The sequence below is a fragment of the Blastomyces gilchristii genome (genome assembly GCF_000003855.2).
Source record: "Blastomyces gilchristii SLH14081 genomic scaffold supercont1.1, whole genome shotgun sequence".
NCBI classification, from domain to species: Eukaryota; Fungi; Ascomycota; class Eurotiomycetes; order Onygenales; family Ajellomycetaceae; genus Blastomyces; species Blastomyces gilchristii.
In genome coordinates, this window is record NW_003101682.1 from 5,838,407 (window position 1) to 5,864,764 (window position 26,358).

At 28.7% G+C, this 26,358-nt stretch overlaps 1 protein-coding gene across 1 annotated transcript; it reads right to left on the reverse strand.

Moving 5' to 3' along the window:
* Nucleotides 1-21,234: 21,234 nt before the first annotated feature.
* On the reverse strand, nucleotides 21,235-21,913 carry BDBG_00615 (uncharacterized protein; the record flags this gene model as incomplete). Its single annotated transcript, XM_031719964.1, has 2 exons — nucleotides 21,235-21,388; nucleotides 21,819-21,913. The coding sequence occupies 2 exons, from the start codon at nucleotides 21,911-21,913 to the stop codon at nucleotides 21,235-21,237; spliced, it is 249 nt and encodes an 82-aa protein (XP_031575918.1).
* Between the last annotated feature and the right edge of the window lie 4,445 nt (nucleotides 21,914-26,358).

A 26,358-nucleotide genomic window follows, 5' to 3' on the forward strand; every position in this document is an offset into this window, starting at 1 on the left:
ACTATCTTATCAAGCTCAAGAATATACAGAATAGTGATAGAAGATGTTACATCTCAGCAACTTATACATCTACACTGAGAAATAACAATGATGCAGATGCTATAAATTGAGTAGACTTGAATATCTATACATAAGCAAGAATCTCTGCTGTCTGAACAGGCTTCTGAGTCTCTAGAATCACTTCTGAAGAAGTTGCTGATTAATGTCAATGTGAAGTATACATCAACTGTAACTGATCAGAACATATTGCTTTTAACTGCTGATTAATCTATGTATCTTCATACTCAAGAGAAAGATCAGTGTCTTCTCATTTAAAGAATGAATCAGCATCTGTCCATGTTAACCACATTATATTAGAGAAAGATTGAGAAGATAACTATAAGAATGTCTCAGTGAAACAGAGAAAAGATTAGCTTCTGTTCAAATTTGTAAACAGAAGCTTGAAGAGATTAGATGATAATAATTTGAAGAGAAGATGATAATGAATATGATTCTTATATCTACTGTGATTGATAATATGTATAATATAAAAGTCATGATAGACAGCAGTCTATGTCACTATACAATGATAAAATCTTCAGTTGTAAGATATTATAATCTTCAGTGTATCTCTTTATTAAAACCTTGACTTCTCACAGAATTTGATGATTCAAAAGACATTTGTATCTATTATATAATAAAGCTGATCATAGATGTGAGAGAACATCAACATGAAGATGTCTATGTATATAAAGTTGATAATCTTGATTACAATCTTATATTAGAACTTGTCTAGCTATCTGAACAGAGTATCTTGTTAGACACTTAAAACAGAAGCTTGATATTCTGTAATAATGATAGAATTCATGAAGATAACATTCACAAGACTATTGATCTGACACAGATCTCTGTCAATACCTATGAAATGATCAGAAAAAGAAGTCACTGAAAGAATCACTGATAGCAGAATCATGTATCAATCTATTTCATCAGTCTGACTGATATTAAAAAGACTCTAGAAAAATTATTCTGTATTGTAATAACAGATTCTTGTATAAAACTCTCTTAATAATATCATGAATATCTAGATATCTTCTGACAAGATAATATTATAAATATATCTTTCTTATGAGATTCTGAAGTGAATCACAGTATTAAGTTAGAGAAAAAGAATGATAAGAACTCTGAACTGTTATAGAGCTCTTTTTATAATATATTCTGAGATGAACTTCTTCTTCTTTAAAAGACACTCAATAATCTGTTGAATAAAGAATTCATATACATTAATAACTCTTTCACTGCAGTCTCTATTCTCTTTGCAAAGAAACCAGATGAAGATCTCTGATTCTGTGTGAACTACTGAGATCTGAACAGATTGACAAAGAAAGATTGATACTTTTTATCTCTCATCAATGAAATCCTAGCATGAATCAGACAAGCTCAATAATTTATAAAACTAGATATTATTATCATGTTTCATAAGATTTGTATCACTGAAGAAGATGAATAACTTACAGCATTCTGAACACATTATAATCTCTTTAAATGAATAGTCACACTCTTTGAACTGACTAACACTCTCAGTATATTTCAGAAGTATATCAACTGAACACTCTGAGATTTTCTTGATAAGTTTGTATTTACTTATCTAGATAATATTCTCATCTTCACTGATAAATTCAGAAAAGAATATCAAGAGTATGTGTAAAAGATATTATAACAGCTATGAGAAACAGAACTATTAATAGATATTGATAAGTGTGATTTTAAAGTCAAGAGTATCAAGTATCTGAGTTTTATTATAGAAGCTGATAAGAGAATTTGAATGAATTCTGAGAAAGTCTCTGCTATTCTTGAATAAGAAGCTCTGTATACTGTGAAAAATATATAAAGCTTTATCAGATTTACTAACTTTTATCAGTGATTTATATAAAACTTCTCAGATATTATAAGACTACTTATAGATCTTACTAAGAAAGACTCAGTATTTCAATGATCAGTGAATACTGAAGCTGTATTTATACAGATAAAGAAGATATTCATTAATATCTCTCTACTGATAACATTTGATTCTGATTATAAGATAGTTATTAAAGCTGATTTCTCTGACTATATAATAGAAGAAGTAATATTATAATATGATAATAAAGATATTCTATAATTATATATCTTCATATCTAAGAAACTAAGTCTCACTGAATGCAATTACAAGATCTATGATAAGAAACTTCTCACAATTATATATTATTTAGAAGAATGAGACTCTGAACTCTGAAGTATCTCTGAATTTAAGATAGTTATAGATTATAAGAATCTCAAATACTTCATAACTATCTATAAACTCACTGAATGACAGATATAATAATCTAAGTTCTTAAGCTACTTTCATTTTATAATACACTATCATTCTGATAGTCAGAACTCAATAACAGATATTCTTTTATAATAAAAGTAAGATATATTATCTGATATAACAGATACTTACTGAATGAACTGAGAGCACTGACTGTTGAACTTAAAGATACTAGTTAATTAAGATGAAACAGTTTATAACACTATATATACTTCTTCAGTTAGAATTGTTATTAATATCTTCACTTTCTCTATACTGAATAAACTGTGATATACAGCAGCTCAGATGAATGAACTTCTTCAGATTTTTATTAAAATAGTATATCAAGAAGCACTCTGATTTCTCTCAGAACTATGTATAAGAACTGATATCTCAGAATATTTAATTAATGATAATAATATTCTATAATTCTGTAAATGATGCTGAGTCTCTCACTTCAAACTCTTATATACTTGAATAATGTAAGAGATGCATGATTTATATATAACTGATTATTCAGGCTGTGAATAACTGTATAGAATGATCTTCTGAGAGTTCTACTAATCTGAGATATTAAACAGTATCAGATACTTTATCTGAAACTGTAATCACTGTTCTTCTATTATCTTATAAAAGAACTGTAGAAAAGATCTATTAAAATCTCTTAATATTTTTAATAGAATCTGATGAGATGTAGTAATTAACTTCACTATCAATCTATCTGAGAGTAAGAGTTATAGAAACATTCTGATCATTGTGAATTAACTGAGTAAAGATATAATATTGAAATCTTGTAATAAGATAAATACTGAATAAGTCACTGAAGCTTTTCTACAGAGCTCATTCTATCAGATATATGAATTACTGAGATCTATAATATCAGATCAGAGCTGTCAATTCATAACCACTCTCTGAATAAGAATCTGTCAAGTTCTTAAGATTATACACTATCTATTAACTATCTATCACTCTGAAACTGATGATGTATTAGAACAGATAATTCAGACTGTGAAGAATTATCTTTATAAGTTCTGTAATTACTTATAAGATAATTAATATAATCTTCTTCTACATGCAGAGATTGCTATCAATAATTAAGATATTATTTTAATAGATATAAGTCTGTTCTTTCTTACATATGAATATCACATGAAAGTGTTGAATCTTCTAGAGATTACACAGTTTATATCAGATCTCTGTAGTTTAATTCAGATTACTGATAATATAGTAACAAAGCTTCAAGATATCTGTGATTAAGCAGAGATCTTTATAGCAACTGTGAAACAAGATCAAGAGAATTAAATTAATATTCACTGAGATCTTACTGAACAATATAAGAAAGAAGATCTGATATAATTAAATCTTAAGAATATATGAATCACATGTTCATCTTATATACTAGATTATCACTATGTCAAGTATAAAGTGATAGAAGTTCTAGATAGTTATAACTATTATCTTAACACATCATCAGAGATTTATAATGTATTTTATACACACTTACTCTGCTACACTATCACTGATCTGTTCTCTTCTCAACTGACTTCTAACTGACAGTTATCAGACATCATAGAAGAAGATAATGAGCTTGAGTGAGAGATTGAGAATATTTTTGATAAGAGACTCTGTGACTGCAGCTGATAATATCTTATGAAATGAGTTGACTATAATCAACTGACCTGGACTCTGAGTTCCGCATTATCTGAAACAGCAGCCCTTGATCAATGAGAACTGCTTCTGGAAGAGGGGGCTAATGTGGCGGGCTGCGCCCGATCAATCATATAGACTATTTCATTACACTTCACAGATTCCAATCACTTCATTCTTGAACGCGTACACTCTGATCCTCGGCCGCTATGAACGCGCGTATATTCTTCCACCCCGAAGCTTCACCGCGTACACCACCACATACATGTATAAATATTCACCTCGATTGCTGATTCTTGCACTTTCTCTTTCTTTCCTTCTCTAACATTTTTATCTTTGTTACATAAGACCTATCAATATTATACCGATCTATTCGGCGTAGGCCTCTTATAAATATATATATATATATTCAACTATCATGTCTTGACTGACCGTGTGACTGTGTCTGAGATCAGAACCAGATTTTTTGATAGTCTTATTATCAATTTGACTGATCTCATTACACAGTTTTAACATTAGATAGTAGTTTCATACTGTCTCAGTGAGACTTACTGTCTACTCTTGTCACATTTTTCAAATGAGATCATGATTTTCACTTCTTAATTTAAATTATTTTTATTGCTTTAAATGACTTTAAATCTCATTTGAGTATTATCAAAAAGTGTTACTTTTTAAAAAATTAAAAATAGTCTAAAAAAAACCTTAAAATGTCTAAAAATAGTAACTTTATGTCAAGAATGAAATTAAATGAGACTAAATGAAATCACTTTCTCATTTTTTTCACATCATGGTTTCATTTTAAGATCTGATATATAGTCACTTTGCATGTTTTCTTAATGACTAGTCTCAGCAGAATTCACATCAAGAAATGTATGAGACTAGATTAAATGAGATCAAATGTGAAATTCATAGTTTCAGTAATCAGTCTAATCATGTCACTATAATGTATAAGTATCAATATTTTTTCAACATTGATATTTATAATATTAACATATTTTTAATAATATTATCTGATAATGCAATTTTATAACCCTCTCTTTCATAATATTAATATATTTCAAGAAATATGACAGAGATTAATCAAGATTATTTGTTTACTTTTATACATTGATGATATTCAATCTGAGTTAGTACTAAAATTATAACTAAGTTAAGAAAGAAGATTATTTTCTCTTATATTAATTCTTCTTACACACATCAGTGATCAGTTATTGAAAATAAATTATCATCTTTCTTAAATTATTATCATATTTTCTGAATTCACTTCTTTTACTTCTTTTACTTCTATTAAGATTCATAAACTCTTCAAGAAATTACTGTGAATCACAAAGTCTATATTATTTACAATTCAACACAGAATGCTCTCTTTCAATTATGATAAATAATCACTTCATTCTTCATATCTGATTCCACGTCACAAAATTTATGAAAAACTCAACATAAATATCAAGATAAACTATGAAATAATTATCAACTGATTACATTGCAGATTACTGAAGAGTCATCTCTCTACTACAATCACTGTAACTTCATTCAGAAACATTTATCATAAACTGATTATAACTCTGAAGAAATTTTCTGATATCTGAAGTCATCAGAATACAGATAATAAAAGAAAAATAATCAGAAAATTACTACTGAGCTGATAGATTACTCTATCATATAACAATTTTTAATAATACTAACTTTCTAATTTGAAGAAAATGATGTGAAAATAATCATATATCAGTACTCTAATTTCATAACTCTCATCTGATAAGTTCTGTGAACAATTACTTTACATGTGTATATCTCTGAATCTTTTACTTTAATCAATTGAAAACTATGAATTCTGAACACTTCTGCAAATGCTTAATTCAAATCTTCATATTTTACATCAATTCTGTCTTCAGTTCAATCTTGAGACACACTACAAAGTCAATATACAATATCTAGAATCAGAGTTGAAGAATCATTGAAGATTGTCTCTCACAGTGAATGCATGAACTAGTATAAACAATCTTGCATTTATAAAAGTTATATGTTATTACATTGATGAGAACCTATACTTATCAAGAGACATTAATTGAATTTGAATCATTGATCAGTAGTCATACTGAGAATTATATAACAGAGATATTAATAACTGTGATTAAAAATGACTATTAAGATATTAGTCTCAGTCTTCTTACAATTACAACTGATAATGCTGTGAATAACTATACTATGATAAAGAGCTTGAAGTAAAAATTGACTTTGTATTTCTGAAATGATAAATAAGGTCATATCTTCTGCATTGCTCATGTGATTCAACTTGTGATACAAACACTGATAAAGCATCTTAATATTGAGACAAAGAATAATGAGATAACTGATTCTTGAAATAAGAATGAGAAGAAAGTAATTACTCAAGTAACTTTTACATTCACTTTATAAAAGATAATATTTTTTAATAATACTTTTTAATGACACTACTGTTAATTTTGAATAGATTGACTAATAATTTAAATATCACAGATTCAAAACATTGCTAATGTAATTTGTATCTCCTCTAAATAATAATAACAATTTCATGATATTTAATAAATAATAAATCAGTCACATCACTAAATATAATACAGAATGTTAGAACACAGTAAAGTTCAATATATAAAATGACTGTTCAGACTCTTTGATTATGTCAGACAATTGATCATTGAGTGTAACACTCTGATTAGAAAAAGATTCAGATATTGAAACTGTCTGATATGAAGTTAACTTTGTTGAAATATGTGATTGATTTACTCTTTCAGTTTTATAAGATAATGAAGACAGTCTTAATCACTTATACATCAATGCTGCAGTCAGTCTGATGAGTGTATAACAGTTTATTTACTCATCTTGAGAAGCAGTTGAATCACTCAAAAAGAAATTCAGTCTGAGATAATACTATAGCATAGACTATTATTACTGTAAGAAATAAACTGACATATTACTACAGCAAAACTGAACAATCTTTTACAGAGTACTATGCTATAGCAGCTCTACTAGATTTCTTCTGTTAAGTTAATATCTACACTTCTCAAGATTGAACAGAGGAGAAATGAGACTTATATATTAAATTAGTCTGAGACTACTATAATACTAACTATCAGAGATTTGAACAAGCAGATGTTAGAGATGTGAAGACAGTGAAATACTATTCTCTAGTAAGTAACAATCTTTGATAATACTTCATATTACATAGAACTATAATACTAACTTTGAAACAGAACTTGCATACATTGATTGCAACTGAAAATCAGGCAAAACTACATACTTATAAAACTGAATTTGACTACTATCTTCAAGATAATTCAATGAATTTACGCATCAAATCAATTCTAGAGTTATGAAAAATTGTTAAGAGTATATATTCAACTGTTGCACTGATAATATGTGATATTCTGACAATTTCATTGACAGAGATGAGAATGAAGTGAAAGTTCAACTCAAGCTGAGATATTTATCACTATCATTAAGAACAATTACAAGAAGAAACAATCAAGAAACTCATGATTATAAAACATAGAATTATCAGACAGTTTAATACCTCTGATCACAGTATATCAGAGAAGTGTAGTTTTCATGAGAAAGTGAAGTATAAACTTACACAAGAATGTATTTAGTTGTTTAAATAAGTGTTATCAATAATTGTTACTAAATTCTAATTATATAAGCAATCACTGAATGAACTGAATGAGACTGAATTTGATCTTCAGTCTCAGTCTCATTCTGATTTTGAAAGAATAATCATCTTTTACAGTTTATTCTGAGAAATTACTCTCATTTCACTGTTCTTGAATTAAATCTAGTCATTTTTCATGCCATTTGTCTCAGAAATGGTCTATTTTCAGATTTTTTAAGGCTTGGTCCTGATGGGACTCACGTCAAGAAATGTATGAGACCAGATCAAATGAGATCAAATGTGAAATTCATGATCCCAGCGGCCAGTCTATAAGTATCTTTGTATATACTAGAACAGAGACATTTCTTCTACTTTATCTAAACTCAATTGAATTTAGTTATATAGACTCTTTTCTCAATTGAATAGAATTGTATTCTTCTAATTCATTTTTGAGAAGTTGTATTTCTTTCTCACAGTCAAAAATTTCAACTGAAATATTATAAAGAATGAATTTATCTTACTTTTCATCACTCTCAGATGAAATTGTTGTGTTTAACAAAGATTCTATTACTGATTTTCAGAGATTCTCATTCTGAATGAGAAATTCTGCACTGAATTCAGACATTGTAGTTAGAATAGTGAAATTTTTGAAAAAGATAGCTCAATTGAAGTTATAACTGATTTTTACACTTCAATATTAGTCATTAACTGAGAAAAGAACTGCTGATTGATTTCATTTCTAATTCTGAAAATAAGATTTAAGTTTAGCTTGTTTCTCTGTAAGATCTTCTGATTTGAGACTTTAAAAATAAGTCTTCTATTGCTGGAGATTTGAAAGTTTTTCTCTTTTTGCATTTTTTTCTCTTCTTTTCTATTAACAGAAGTACAAGTAACATTCTTCTCAGTTTTCTCAGAATTTTAAGCAGATTTTGAGATAGCAGGTTTAGAGACTGCAGATTCTGCTGCTTGAGCATATATTTTCTTCTAATTCAAAGAAGAAGAAGAAGAAGTAGAAGATAAAGAGTCAGTGATTATACTAGAAGTTTTCAATGTTTTTTAAACTGTGTTTTAAATTTCAAGTTTGAACTTGATCATCTCTTGTAGTTGTCTAGCCTGAGTATGAAGAATTAACAGAACTTCTTCATTCTTCTCACTCAGACACTGTTTTTCAAGAATTTTACTTGCTTTTTTAAGTTTCTATATTTCAAGAACTTGTTATTTCTCTATTTCTTAATTCTTTCTTCTCTTCAGAATTTCAATCTCAGAAATCGCATCTGAGAAAGCATCTTTTTTCATATTAACTGAGAGTATTTTTGAACTTATTTTACTCACTCAATGAAACGTTGATCAGACTGTTTCAATTGAGAGATTTATCAGTCTATTTTCAAATGAAAAGTTAGTAAGACTGTTTCAATTTGAGAGATTTATTAGTCTATTTTCAATTGAAAAGCTGGTCAGACTGTTTCAAAAGAAGAATGAAAGTGTGGCGGGCTGCGCCCGATCAATTATATAGACTATTTCATTACACTTCACAGATTTCTACCGTTTCAATTCTCGGTCGCTCCACAGATTCCTACCATTCCGATTCTCGGTCGCCGATCCTCGGCCGAAAACCTACGGAATTCCTATTCTTCCGCCCTGAAGCTCCACCGCGTACACCACTGTGTATGCGTATAAATATTCACTCTGATCACTGATTTCCACACTTTCTCTTTCTTTTCTTCTCTAACATTTTTCTCTTTGTTATATAAGACCTATCAATATCATACTGATCTATTCAGTGTAGGCCTCTTACACTAGAAAAATATTGATTGTCTTCTTATTAGAAATGATTATTCACACATCATCTTCTTATTAGAAATGATTATTCATTGAGATATTCTGAATGTGTAACAACATGTAAGAAATAGAGAAACAGTTAAACAGTTAAGTGAACAGTGAGTTCTCAGATAGAAGCTTGCTCATCAGTCACTCTGACTCTGTAATAATATTTTACAAGAGAATATTAGTGAAAGACCTGAGAGTTCTGACATTCAGATGTATGAGATATTTATATAATTACACTTCTTCAAGATTTCATAAATATTATACACTCAATAAATGACATGTCTAATGATAATATGAGAGAACTCTTGAATACAAGTATAGAAGTAATATCACAGTAACTCTAAGCAATGTTGAAATTACAACAGCAACAGATAGCTGATATGCATGCAACTTAACAACTTCAATACAAGAAAATTTAACAATTAATTCAACAAGAAACTCATGCAATTTCAGCATCTATAGAATTAAATACAAAAGCACTGAAAGAATGCTCAGATACTTCTGTATATTTCAATACTTCTGATCTCACTCTCTACTCATCATGAAGAATGAAAATGCTTATAGAACTGAGTATGAATCAAGATATCATTGATTCATTAATCAATCAAGGTTAATATATCAATGAATAATTGAAGAATTGCATGAAATAGAAGTTTCATTCATGAATGAAAGCATGTGAACTAGTATTGTGAACATCTGACAATATCATTAAATATCTTGATGTTCTGTTCCAAGACACTGCTATGCAACAGAAAGTGTTAGATTGATTACAGAGTATTTAACAGAGAAACACTTCTCTTATAACATTTATCCCTGACTTTGATATCAAGATTCTAGAAGCAGGTGATCAATCTTGAAAGAATTAAATAAAGATTAGCATGCTCAAGAAGACATTAACTTTCAAACTCTTACAGACTCTTATAAGCATAGATAAAGACCAGACTTATGAAGATTTCTGTACACAGCTTCAGACATTGAACAACTGTCTTATCAAGCTTAAGAGTATATAGAACAGTGATAGAAGATATTACATTTACACACCTGCACTGAGAAATACTTCAGTCACTTATACACCTGTGCTGAGAAATAACAACAATGATGCAGATGCTATAAACTGAGTAGACTTAAATATCTATATATAAGCAAGAGTCTTCATCATTCAAACAGGCTTCTAAGTCTCTGAGATCACTTCTGAAGAAGTCACTGATCAACATTAATAAGAAGTGTACATTAACTGTAACTGATCAGAGCATATTACTTTCAACTGTCAATCAGTCTATATATCTCCTTGTTCAAAGAATGAATCAGTGTCTGTCTGCATCAACCATGTTATATTAGAGAAGAATTCAGAAGATAACTACAAGAATGCTCTGATGAAACAGGAAAAAGATTAACTTCTGTTCAAATTTATAAACAGAAGCTTGAAGAGATCAGATGATAATAATTTAAAGAGAAAATAACAATAAATGCAATTCTTGTATCTACTGTGATTGATAACATGTATAATATGAAAGTCATGATAGACAGCGGTCTATATTACTATGCAATGATAAAATCTTCAGTCATAAGACATTATAATCTTCAGTGTATCCTCTTATCAAAACCCTGACTTCTTGCAGAATTTGATGATTCAAAAGACATTTGTACCTGTTACATGATGAAGTTAATCATAGATGTGAGAGAACATTAACATGAAGATATCTATACATATGAAGTTGATAATCTTGATTATAATCTTATGTTAGAACTTGTCTGACTATCTGAATAAGACATCTTATTAAATGCTTGAAACAGAAGCTTGATATTTTCTAACAATGATAGAATTCATGAAGATGATATTCACAAGATCATGAATCTGACACAGATCTCTGCTAATACATGTAAAATACTCTGAAAAAGAAGTCATTATCAAAACTGCTGATAAGATTATCAACAGTAGAATCATGTATCAATCTATTCTATCAGTCTGACTAATATTAAGAAAGCTCTAGAAAAGTTATTCTGTACTACAATAATAGATTCTCACACAAAACTCTCTTAATAATATCATGAATATCTAGATGTCTTCTGATAAGACAACATTATGAATATATCTTCTTTATGAGACTCAGAAGTGAATCACAGTATCAAGATAGAAAAGAAGAATGATAAGAATTTCAAGCCACTGTAGAATCTTCTTTATAATATGTCTTGAGATGAACTTTTTCTTCTTCAGAAGACACTCAATGATCTGTTAAATAAGAAATTTATATATATTAGTAACTCTTTCACTGCAGCTTCTATTCTCTTTACAAAGAAGTCAGATAAAGAACTCTGATTCTGTGTGAACTACTGAGATCTGAACAGATTGACAAAGAAAGATTATTATTTCTTATCTCTTATCAATGAAATTCTAGCATGTATCAGATGAGCTCAATGATTTACAAAGTTAGATGTTATCACTGTGTTTCATAAGATTTGTATCACTAAAGGAGATAAATAGCTTACAGTATTCTGAATATGTTATAATCTCTTTGAATGAGTAGTCACACTCTTTGAACTGACTAATATTCTCAGTATATTTCAGAAGTATATCAACTGAGCACTCTGAGATTTTCTTAATAAGTTTGTATCTGCTTATCTAGATGATATTCTCATCTTCACTGATGAATTCAGAAAAGAGTAGTAAGAGTATATGCAAAGAGTATTACAATGACTATAAAAAGTAGAACTATCAATTGATATTAACAAGTGTGATTTTAAAGTTAAGAGTACTAAATACTTAGGTTTCATCATAGAAGCTGATAAGAGAATTCAAATGAATTCTGAGAAGATTTCTGTCATTCTCAAATGAAAAGCTTCATGTACTGTGAAAGATGTATAAAGCTTCATTGCATTCACTAACTTCTATCAGTGATTTATATGAAACTTCTCAGATATTACAAGATTACTTTCAGAACTTACTAAGAAAGACTCAGTATTTCAATGATCAGTGAATGCTGAAGCTGCATTTACACAGATAAAAAAGATATTCATTAATACCTCTCTACTGATAATATTCAATTCTGATCATAAGACAGTTGTTGAAGCTGATTTCTCTGACTATATCATAGAAGAAGCTATATTGCAATATGATAATGATCATGTCTTATAATCATGCATCTTCATATCTAAGAAACTGAGTTCTGCTGAATGCAATTATAAGATCTATAATAAGAAACTTCTCATGATTATATACTGTTTAGAAGAATAAGACTCTGAACTCTGAAGTGTTTCTGAATTTGAGATAATCACAGATTATAAGAATGTTAAATACTTCATAACTATCTGTAAACTCACTGAATAACAGATGTGATAATCTGAGTTTCTAAGCTACTTTTATTTTATAACATACTATCACCTCAGCAGTCAGAACTTGATGACAGATGCACTCTCACAATGAGAACAAGATATACTGTTTAATGTGACAGACACATGCTAAATGAATTGAGAACACTGACTCTTGAATCTGAAGATATTAGTTAATTATAATAAGATTATTCATAACACTATACACACTGCTCTGATTAGAACATTCTCTCTTTGAACTAATACTGATATCTTCACTTCTTCTACACTGAATGAACTGTGGTATATAGTAGCTCAGGCTGATGAACTTCTTCAAATCCTCACTGAAGCAGTATAACAAGAAGCATCTCAATTTCCTTCAGAATTATATATAAAGACTGATATCTCAGAATATTCAATAGATGACAGTAATACTCTGTGATTTCATGAATGACACTGAGTCTCTCACTCTGAACTCTTATACACCTGAATAATACAAGAGATGCATGATTCATATATAATCAATCATTCAGACTGTAAATAACTGTACTGAACAATCTCTTAAGAATTCTACTAATCTGAGATATCAAATAGCATCAGATATTTTATCTGAAACTGTAACTGTTGTTCTTTCATCATCTTGTAAAAGAACTGTAGAAAAGATCTACTAAAATCACTTGATATTTCTAATAGAATCTGATAAGATGTGATAATTGACTTCACTGTTAATCTCTCTGAGAGTAAGAATTATAGAAACATTCTGATTATCATGAACTGATTGAGTAAAGATATAATATTGAAATCATGTAATAAGATAAATATTAAATAAGTTGCTGAAGTCTTCTTACAGAGTTCATTTTATTAAATATATGAATTACTGAGATCTATTATATCAGATTAAGATTATTAATTTGTGAGTGCTCTCTGAACAAGAATCTGTCAAGTTTTCAAGATTATACACTGTTTATTAACTATCTATCACTCTGAGACTGATGATGCATTGAAACAGATAATTCAGATTATAAAGAATTATCTTTGTAAGTTCTGTAATCACTTATAAGATAATTGATGTGATCTTCTTCTACATACAGAGATTGCTATCAACTGTTAAGATTCTATTTCAACAGATATAAGCCTGTTCTTTCTTATATACAGATATCACATGAAAGTGTTGAATCTTCTAGAGATTATACAGTTCACACTCAATCTCTGCAGTCTGATTGAGATCACTGATAATATAGTAATAAAGCTCTGAGATATCTGTAACTAAGCAGAGGCCTTCATGATAACTGTGAAACAAGATCAAGAAGATTAAATTAACATCTGATGAGATTTCACAGAGCAGTACAAGATAGAAGACCTTGTGTGATTGAATCTCAAGAATATACAAATCACACATTCATCTTATACACTAGATTACCACTATGTCAGGTATAAAGTGATAGAAGTTCTAGATAGTCACAACTACCATCTTGACACATCATCAGAAATTCATAATATCTTTCACACAAGCTTACTCTGCTATGCTGTCACTGATCTGTTCCCTTCTTAACTGACTTCTGACTAACAGCTGCCAGGCATCATAGAAGAAGATAATGAGCTTGAGTGAGAGATTAAGAATATTCTTGATAAGAGACCCCGCGGCTGTGACTGACAATATCTCATGAAATGAGTCAGCTATAATTGCCTGACCTGAACTCTGAGCTTCACATTATCTGAGACAGCAGCCCTTGACTGATGAGAACTATGTACCCGCGATTCTATATCACTTCTGAAAAGAGGGGACTAATGTGGCAGGCTGCGCCTGATCAATGATATAGACTATTTCATTACACTTCACAGATTTCTACTGTTTCAATTCTCAGTCACTTCACAGATTTCTGTCATTCTAATTCTCAGTCACTGATTCTCAGCTGAAAATCTATGGAATTTCTATTCCTCTGCTCTGAAGCTTCACTGTGTACATTATCATGTACATGTATAAATATTTACTCTGATTGCTGATTCTCACACTTTCTCTTTCTTTCCTTCTCTAATGTTTTTCTCTTTGTTATATAAGACCTATCAATATCATACTGATCTATTCGGCGTAGGCCTCTTACAGAAAGACTTTTATATATAAAACATCTGATATTTTTCACATCAGTTCAGTAACTAGATTAGATTTTTAAAGAGAATCTAATAAACTAAAATTGATTTTGGAGATAAATCAATAAAATCTTTACAATCTCTTTCTTAAGATACAGTGAGAGAAAGTATGATATTAATTAATAATAAATCACATAATATAACAGTTTTTGAGAGAAAAACTGACAAAAAATAAGTTAATTTTTTGCAGAGAAATTGATTAAAACTATTCAATTTTATTCTAAATCATTCAACTCTTCTCACACAATAAGTATGCAACTCAAATCAGTTAATAAAGAGTATAAAAAAGAATTAAGTATTAATAAAAGCTCTTCAGTCACTGAAAATGTAATTCTTACTTAAAAGAATGTAAAATTATAATAGAAAACAACTCTATTTTTAATTCTTTATAAGAATATTGTATAAAATTCAGAGAAAAACATCTTACTTTTTTAATAGAAGTAAACAACTAATTCTAAGATCTTTTTTTTTTACATTGAGTGCTGTAGAAGAATGAGATAGAAACTGCTAAGATATACACTACTATATACTCTCTATCAAGACTTTTTCTCTTCAGAGTCTTAATATTATAGAGAATATAAGTCTGTTTCCATATAATAATATAAATATTATAAGTGAGATGTAGAGGAACTGATTATTTATATCTTAAAATAGAAGACTTTGTCAATAATTATATTAATATAGAGTTAATTCTTAAATTCAATAGAAATCTAGTGTTATTATTCTCAATCTCTTACAGAGTATATTGAATATTGAGATATTAAAACTAGATTTAATATATCTCTCTGTACAGAGATCAAAGACTCAGTCAGATCTCGAAGTATACTGATTTTATAGTTGTCATTATCTGGTGAATATATGTTGAATACTGTTAATAAGATATCTTTTTATATCTTTCTGTCAGAGATAGGCCAGGTTGAATAAGATGATACATAAGTGAGACTTGATATTAATGTCTTGATACATCAGAGACAGATATGAAGATTGAACTTTAAATATATCTGTTAATTATATGCTTAATACTTTTACTAAGGTATCTTTTTGTATCTTTCTGCCAGAGATGAGCCAGATTGAGAAGAGTGATATGTGAGTGAGACTTGGCATTGATGTTTTGAAACATCAAAGATAGACAGGGTTTTTGCAAAGATTGCTTCTCAGATATCTTCACAATTACAGATTGAGAATCTTTCAAATCAAGAAGATTGATGCATATGACTAGGTCTCTTCATCTTACAATTTGTATGGCAATTTGGCCCGGGGTTGTGGTGTAATAGAGGTGAACAGGGGATAATCCCACATAGGAGTTTCGAATGATATCTGGTTCATGTTTGGCTGAATAACTCCACCACCACACGGGATATGCGGTTGGCGATGGGGTCAAAATGCCTGTATGATCGAGGGCTTTTCAATGAATCTATCAGCGTGCTCTTATTCAAAAGATTGAGCGAGTTCGTGGTGAAGCGGTTGATGTGAATCTGAAGTCTTTGATACTGAACTATTTACAATAGTGAAAGCTTTCAAACTTATTGAAATAAAATCTCATAAAAGAGAAAATACTTTGAAAGTTTCTTTGATGAAATGAAACAAGACAAGACTGAGATAAAAATAGAAGTATCACAAGAATCTTCAATCTCATTCATTTTATTTGCAATATACACTGCATATCTATTCAAAAATAGAAATATGAGAATAGTGCAATCTCTGAGTTATATGAATGATATTGGCCTAGTCTACAGCTCAAAAACTATCAAAGAGAATTTAAAAGTGATTGAAAAAGCTGCAAAGGAAATCTTTATTAGAGCAGATATTAATCAAATGCAATTTGATATGAATAAAACTGAGTTAATTTATTTCTTTTCTAGATTCAATGAGAAAGAACTATCTCTAAATCTTTTAAATAGAGAGATTAAAGCCAGTGTAAATGTCAAATGATTAGAAGTATGGTTAAACTCTAAGTTGAATTTTAAATATCACATTCAACAAAGAACTGTCAAGATAGAAAGACTATTGAACAATATAATCAGACTATCAAATACAGAGAGAGGTCTATTCTTCCAGGCTATGAAACAGTTATATATAGCTTGTATTACCTCAGCAGCTGATTATGAAGTTCAAGTTTTATGAAATAATCAAGGGAATTTCACTGAACTCTTTCAAAGTCTGCAAAACAGAGCTCTGAGAAGAATTCTGAGAGTATTCAAATCATCTTCTATTAAAGCAATGAAAATTGAAGCTTCAATTTTTCCTCCTGCTATTAGATTTGAGAAGGCCTATATGAACTATGCTCTGAGAGATATAAAGATGAGCTGAAATTATATAATCAGAGAAAGAGTCTCTTCTTCATTTTCATTAATTAACTCTGGAAATGAACTGGACTGAAATAGACTTCTTGATTGAAATGAAAATAATTCTTCAAAGGAAATGTCTTCTCAACTGTACAGACTATGCTCACTGATTAAAAATCAATTTTCTTCTTTAAATATTGAAAAAGTTGATCATGAGAAGATATCTCTCTGAAGAGAAAAGCTTGAATCTCTTATAGACTTGTAAATAAGTGAACTATCTAAGAAGAAAGAATATAAACAGCATTTGAAAAGGAATTTGTATAATTAATATAGAAGACTCTATTCTGATTTATTCAGATAACTTCAAAATGAAAATTTGAATAGATTAGACACAGACATTGCTTATACTGAGATAATATCAGTTTATCTCAGATTTCTGAAATTTAGACTGTGAATCTAAAGTCTTTGATGCTGAACTATTTGTAATAGTGAAAGCTTTCAACCTTATTGAAATAAAATCTTATAAACAGAGGAAAATAGTTTGAAAGAGATATACATATTCTCTATAGTCAAGCTGCTTTAAAAGACTAGAAATAGTCAGATCTATATAATCAATGAATCTTGAACTGATCTTAAACTCTGTTTGAAAATCAAAGAGAAGAATATCAGAGCTGATACTTTATCTACACAAGTTTCTACTCATATGAATATTCATGACAATTAATTGACTGATTCAGCTAGACTGGCCGCCGGGACCATGAATTTCACATTTGGTCCCATTTGGTCTGGTCTCATACATTTCTTAGCATGAGTCTCACCAGGACCAAGCCTCAAAAAAATTTGAAAATGAACCATTTCTGAGAGAAATGGCGTGAAAAATGACCAGATTTAATTCAAGAACAGTGAAATGAGAGTAATTTTTCAGGATAAACTATGAAAGATGATCATTCATTCAAAATCAGAATGAGACTGAGACTGAAGATCAAAATCAGTTCTATTCAGTTCATTCAGTGATTGCTTATATAATCAGAATTTGGTAACAATTATTGATAACACTCATGAAACAACTAAATACATTCTTGTACAAGTTTATTCTTCACTTTCTTATGAAAACTACACTTCTCTGATATACTGTGATCAGAGGTATTAAACTGTCTGATAATTCTATGTTTTATAATCATGCATTTCTTGATTGTTTCTTCTTATAATTGTTCTCAGTAATAGTGATAAATATCTTGACTTGAGTTGAACTTTCACTTCATTCTCATCTCTGTCAATGAAATTATCAGAATATCACACATTATCAGTGTAACAGTTGAATATATACTCTCAACAATTTTTCATAACTCTAGAATTGATTTGATGTGTAAATTTATCAGATCATCTTGAAGATAGCAGTTAAATTCAGTTTTACAAGTATATAGTTTTGCCTGATTTTCAGTTGTAATCAATGTATACAAGTTCTGTTTCAAAGTTAGTATTATAGTTCTATGTGATATGAAGTGTTATCAAAGATTGTTACTTACTAGAGAATTGTATTCCACTGTCTTCACATCTCAAACATCTGCTTATTCAAATCTCTGATAGTTGACATTGTAGTAGTCTCAGATTAATTTAATATATAAGTCTTGTTCCTCCTCTATTCAATCTTGAGAAGTGTAGATATTAACATAATGAGAGAGATCTAGTAGAGCTGCTACAGCATAGTACTCTGCAAAAGATTGTTTCATTTTGCTGTAGTAATATGCCAGTTTATTTCTTACAGCAATAATAGTCTGTGCTATAGCATCATTCCAGACTGAATTTCTTTTTAAGTGATTCAACTGCTTCTCAAGATGAGTAAATAAACAGTTATACACTCATCAGGCTGACTGCAGCATTGATGTATGAGTGATTGAGACTGTCTTTATTATCTTATAAAACTGAAGCAGTAAATCAATCACATATTTCAACTGAGTTCACTTCATATCAGAAAGTTTCAATATCTGAATCTTTTTCTGATCAGAGTGTTGCACTCAATAATCAATCATCTGACACAATTGAAGAGTCTGAACAGTTATCTTATATGTTGAACTTCACTGTGTTCTAACATTCTGTATCATATTCAGTGATGTGACTGATTTGTTTATTTATTGAATATCATGAAATCATTATTATTATTTAGAAGAGATACAAATCACATTAGCAATGTTTCAAATCTATAGTAGTTAAATTATTAGTTAATCTATTCAAAATTAACAGTAGTATTATCAAAAAGCATTACTAAAAAGCAATATTAAAAAGTGTTATCAAAAAATATTATCTTTTACAAAGTGAATGTAAAAGTTACTTGAGTAATCACTTTCATCTCATTCTCATCTCAAGAACCAGTTATCTCATTATTCTTCATCTCAATGTTAAGATTCTTTATCAGTGTTTGTATCATAAGTTGAATCACATGAGCAATGCAGAGAATATGACCTTGTTTATCATTTCAGAAATACAAAGCCAATTTTTGCTTCAAGCTCTTCATCATAGTGTAGTTATTCACAGTATTATCAGTTGTAATTGTAAGAAGACTGAAACTAATATCTCAATAGTCATTTTTAATCACAGTTATTAATATCTCTGTCATATAATTCCCAGTATGACTACTGATCAATGATTCAAATTCAATTAATGTCTCTTAATAAGTTCAGTTCTCATCAATGTAATAACATATAACTTTTATAAATGCAAGATTGTTTGTACTAGTTCATGTATTCACTGTGAGAGATACTCTTTAATGATTCTTCAACTCTGATTCTAGATGTTGTATATTGACTTTATAGTGTGTCTTGAGATTGAACTGAAGACAGAATCAATGTGAAATATGAAGATTTGAATTAAGCATTTGAAGAAGTGTTCAGAATTTGAGATTTTCAATTGATCAAAGAGAAAGATTCAGAGATATATACATGCAAAGTAATTATTCACAGAAGTTATCAGATAAGAGTTGTGGAATCAGAGTACTGATATAAGGTCATTTTCACATGATTTTCTTCAAATTAGAAAGTTAGTATTATCAAAAATTATTATCTGATAGAGTAACTTATCAGCTCAGTAGTAATTTTCTGATTATTTTTCTTTTATTCTCTGCATTCTGATGACTTCAGATGTCAGAAAATTTCTTCAGAGTCATGATCAGTTTATGATGAATATTTCTGAATAAAGTTACAGTAATTGCAGCAGAGAGATAACTCTTCAGTAATCTGCAATGTAATCTATTGATAATTATTTCATAGTTCATCTCAATATTTGTATTGAGTTTTTCATAAATTTCATGACCTGGAATCAGATGTGAAGAATGAAGTGATTATTCATTATAATTGAAAGAGAGCATTCTGTGTTGAATTATAAACAATATAGACTTTGTGATTCACAGTGATTTCTTGAAGAGTTTGTGAATCTTCAATAGAAGTAAAAGAAGTGAAAGAAGTGAATTCAGAAGACATAATAATAATTTGAGAAAGATGATAATTTATTTTCAATAACTGATCACTGATGTGTGTAAGAAGAATTAATATAAGAGAAAATAATCTTGTTTCTTAGCTTAGTTATAATTTTAGTACTAACTCAGATTGAATATCATCAATGTATAAAAGTAAATAAATAATCTTAATTAATCTCTATCATATTTCTTGAAATATATTAATATTGTGAAAGAGAGTGTTACTAAATTACATTATCAGATGATATTATTCAAAATATATTAATATTATAAATATCAATGTTGAAAAAATGTTGATACTTATATATTATAGTGATTTGTAAATCATGATAGTTAAATATATATATATATATATATATTGTTCCTGACTTGATTACAACTTGTACAATAATTTTTAAAAACTCAAAATTAATTTCAATTATTAATAATTATGAACTTATAACTAACTAATATAAAAAGAAAAAAATTTTTTCTACTTATTATCTTTCTTCTCTTTCTGATTCTTCTTATCATTCTTCATAATTCACTTCTTATTCTTCTTCTTCTTCTTCTTCTCCTCATCTGAGATGATAATCATCTCAAAATCTCTCTTCACTGTCTTCTCAGAGAAGGGTTTTCACTGCTCTCTCTTAGTCAGGTCAACCTGTATCTCAAAATCCTGCATTTTCTGGTCTGCTGTCTCGGGTTTCATCTCAGTAGTAAGCAGATTGACATACTCAGAGAGCAGGGCTGTCTTCTCAATGTTCTGAATTATGAAGTGCATTTGAGACCTGAATAAGACCTCAATTCTCTCCTTCTCTGTCAGCTTCTGCTAATTAATTAGAGAACAGAAGTGTTATCAAAAATCATTATCTTTCAATAAATAAAAAACTTATCAGTTTTAGCTTCTTTGTCTTCTACTTCAACATCTTCTCAATCTTCTTCTATCATTACTTATTTATAGTAACACTCTTCTTCTCTCTCTCTCTCTTTATCTTGATCTCAAATTATTCTCAGAACTTCTTCTAGTCTCACTGCTGCTGTATAAGACTCTTCACTGTCTTCTTCTTCAATCTCTCATGAGTGATGTCATTCACATTATTTCTATACTTAGTTCAGTCTAAATCTATCAGAAGTATTACTTAAAATCATTATCATTCTACTTTCTTATGAAGTCTCTTTAAGGTATTATAACATGTCTTACAATCTGTCTCTTCTTACTTAAACATCTTCTTCTTCTCTCTCTTCAATCTGTGACAGTGCTCACGCGCCTTGATGATCTGCAGAACTGCAGAATATTTGAAGAGAAATGACATGATTGATTTTAATAAGTGTTGAAGAGAGGTGAAGATAGAAGAGACAGTCAGAAATGATATAATAATAGTGATAATGATAATAATGATGATAATGATAGTGATAATGATAATGATAATAATAATAGTGATGATGATGATGATGATAATAATAATAATAATGATGATGAAAGAGAGAGTGCATTGAAATATATTACTGACTTATCAAATATAAAGAGACTCAAAGAAAATATTAACAGCTTTCAGCAATGTACAGAAACAGCTACAGTGTTGCATAGCAATATCATCTTCATTCAATACATGCACTGTTGATATTCTTTGTATACAGTTATCATATAATCTGTATCAGAGATATATGCAGAAAACAGATCTTTGTTGCTAGAATAAATGATTGCAGCAATTCTCTGTTTTTATATTATAAAGATAAGTTATTCTTATTTCTTTCTTCTCTCTTTTCTCTTCTTCAATCAATCACTAATTTCAAGCTGATATGAAAACTATTAAAACACTCTCAGAAACTCTCAAATTGAAGAGTATAGACTAATTAAATTTCAAATGCAGAAGAAACTAAATTATCTTCTACAGATTCAATTATTCATCTCTCTTTAAATAAAACAGCAGTTGTGTCTCCTCTCTCTCTCAACTAAACAAAACATGGCCTGTGAAAAGCAAGTACCACATCAGGCCATAATGATCAACACAGTCCCAGCATGCAGGGCTGCATATGCACAGTGTATGCTGGACTGAGAGGCTGCATGAGTTGTAAACTGATGGCAGCATCCCAGGGAGAGTCATGCAGTGTGAGAAAGCTGCAACTCTCAGTCATGTGTACAGAGAGTGAATCACTGCAGTAAGTGTATATGCATTGAAGTAATGCTTTTTAATAATACTCAGTCTCTGATATAATGAAAATAGAGTCTCTCTGTGAGATCTGTTTCTATCAGAAGTCAGGAAATCTTATATTTCTTAAGATCATCTTCACACACCTTGTCTGTGAAATTGATAAGAGAAATCATCAATTTCAGTATTCTGTTCTTAATGTCATTCAAGTGACAGCAGAGTTCACCCTGGCCACACTTTTTAAGTGTATATTTTCTAATTATTCACATCTATATAGATATATACTGATTATTTATTAGATGATATTAAGACAATAGCTCATTGTGACTATGTTACTCTCACTGTGAGAGATACATAGTTGATAATAAACATTGCAAAGACTCTGAGAAGTGAGTATTTTAGAGATACTGTAGCTCTGTGATCTTGATTTTTTTTTATTTTTATTTTTTATTTTTTTCTTTTTCTTTTCTTTTTTTTTTATTTTTCTTTTTCTTTCTGTCTCTTTTTTTCTTTCTCTTCTTTTTTTCTTTCTCTTTTTTTTTTTTTTTTTTTTTTGTTGTGATTTTTTCTTGTTATTTTGTTTTTTATTTTTTTGTTATTTTTTGTATTTTACATTTTTTTTTTTTAATTAAAATGATATTAATTATGATCTGTGTTCAGAAAAGTAATAATATTTGATAACACTCTCTGTTGAATTTTCAACAAATGAGCACTATGTTATGATATTATGTAAGTGAGAAATGATTTCATAATCTCATTTGATGTCATTTTCAATAATGAAATCAGAATGAAAATGTGACTAAGAATTCAAACATATTCTTTATCTGAGACTAGATTTTTATTTGAAAAGTGAATCTGAGATCTTTAATATTTGAAATAACAGGATTTGAAATCAATGTGATGAACACAAATCATGACCAGCAGTAATACTTTTAGGCAACGTGACAACTGTAAAGTTTGATCCTGGTTCCAGACACGGTCACACGGTCAGTCTAGATTCAGCTGTAAAAAAGAGTTCAGAATTAAGCAGATATATTCAAAAAATTATATTCTCATCTTTTATAAAGAGAAAAATAAAAGAATCTTGTTTAGATAAGTGAAATGAAAGCTAGTAGAAACAAAAGAAGAGTATACATTATTCAAGATTTGAAATAAAATCTAAGTGAAAATCTTGTTTAATTAAATATAAAAAGAAAATATTCTCATCTATAATACAGCTGAAACTAGAACATGACTATTTCAAATCTTATATACAAAGATTTGATGATAGATTTAATTCAATAGAATACTTATTCTACAATGCAAATGAGAATTCTGAGTATATTATAATACACTATGTATTATATAATAGTCTCAGAGTCAGATTGAAAGAGAAGTATAATCTAAATCAATTAAATATGAGATTCTTATTCTCATCTGAGACAGGAATTAAATACTTAATAGACTTTCTATCAGAAACTTAAGCAGCTACAAGAAAATGACTAAATTCAGAAATATCTGAATATTAAGAGGAGGAAATCAATCAGATATAGTCTGTTAAAACAGCTATATACTATCTTTTAATAATTTGTTTTATTACAGTCTCTTTTTACTTTATCTTTTTCTTTCAATTCCTTTCTATCTATCTATTTAATATGTCTATCTTTAAGACTGTGTTCTCTTTTCTTTTGTCATGATATTGTCAAATGATTTCAAAGTATCAGAAGATGTTAAAATACTGCAATTTGTAAACAGTTTTTGTATTCTGAGCTGGAATTTTCTGATTTTACATATCTGAAATTAGTGAATGTATAATAGTTAATCTTACAGATATAGACAAAACCCTGAGAACTGAAAGTTCTCAGGTAGATGTCATAGTCTCTGACTGCATACATCTATAATTGAAGAATAATAATAATAATAATAATACTTTGAAAGTGATATGAATATTCTGTGATAGTCAAGCTGCTTCAAAAAGACTTACAAATAGTCAGATTCATAATAATTAAATGAATCTTGAACTGATCTTAAACTCTGTTACGAAAATTTAAAAGAGAAGAATATTAAAACTGATAATTCATCTACACTAAGTTTCTGCTCATATGAACATTTATGATAATCAATTGACTGATTTAGCTGCTAAAAAAGAGTTCAGAATTAAGCAGATCTATTTAAAAAACAGTGTTCTGATCTTTTATAAAGAGAAAGATAAAAGAATCTTGTTTAAACAAGTGAAATGAAAGCTGGCAGAAATAAAAGAAGAGTATACATTATTCAAGATTTGCAACAAAACCCAAGTGAAAATCTTGTTTAATTAAGTGTAAAAAGAAAATATTCTCATCTATAATTCAGCTGAAACTAGAATATGATTATTTCAAATCTTATATACAAAGATTTGATAATAGATTTGATTCAATAGAATGCTCATTTTATAATTCAAATGAAAACTCTGAGTATATTGTAATGCATTATGCATTATACAATAGTCTGAGAGCCAGTGTAAGAATAAGTACTTGCAGGCGATTATTCAAGTGTTTGCAGCTTGGTATGATATGTACTGATAGCTACTAGAAGTATTCACAGTAGAAAGATAAATATAGAGATCAAATGTATAATAGTATTCAAGCTGAGTTGTGAATAGTAGTCGCGAACTTCAGTCTATATAGTTATATATAGTCAAGGGCTGCTAGCTCTATTGATTACATGAGAGATAGAAATAGAGGTAAAGAATCTATAAGAAGCGGGATTTCTTACACAGACTTCTCTCTCTTCTTCCTCTTCTCTTACAGAGAATTGAAAAACTCTTTAATTAATCTCTTTATAACACTTAATTTAAGCATTCTGTAAAGCTTTTCTATCTTCTCTAAGCTCTCTATATTTATTACTTCAATCTTCTTAATATAGTCAGATCTGGAAGAGAGTTCATTCACTGAGTTTTTAATTCTCTTAATATACTCTATTTTAAATTCAAACTTACTGAGTTTCTGAGCTTAGTAAATCTATTACTATAAGAGTTTCTTAATTAAAGTAAATTATTATAAGCTGGTATAATCAGTTCTAATAGTAATTACTGTTATAAGACTTTTAAAGTAGTAGTATTAGTAATGAAAGAATTTCACTATTATAAAAAGCTTTTAATTATAAATATTATAATTAATCTTTATAGATTTTATCTTTTATAAAAAAAAGATCACTGAAACTCAATTTTTATTTAACTATAGTTATAAAACTATTTTTAAAATTGTACAGAAGAAGATATCTATCTTTAATCTAATTCAAAGTAAGAGATTAAAGTGATAGAGTATCACTATATTTATAAATATTTATTTTAATATTATAAAGATTTTATATGCTTCTAAGATAAGAAAATTCTCACAGCTTTTTTCTCTTAATAATCTTTTCATTCTTTATTTATAAAATAACTTCTTTTTATTTTCACTCTTCAGCATGTCTATAAGAGTTAAGAAGATTTTTATAAATACAAAGATAAATTATTTATAAAAATTTATAAAACTTAGAAAGATCTGAATCTTATAAATACTAGTTAGCTTTAATTATATTAGAATAATCTTAACTTATAAATATTTTATTTGAATATCATCTGCAGTAGTTATATATTCTAGAAAATT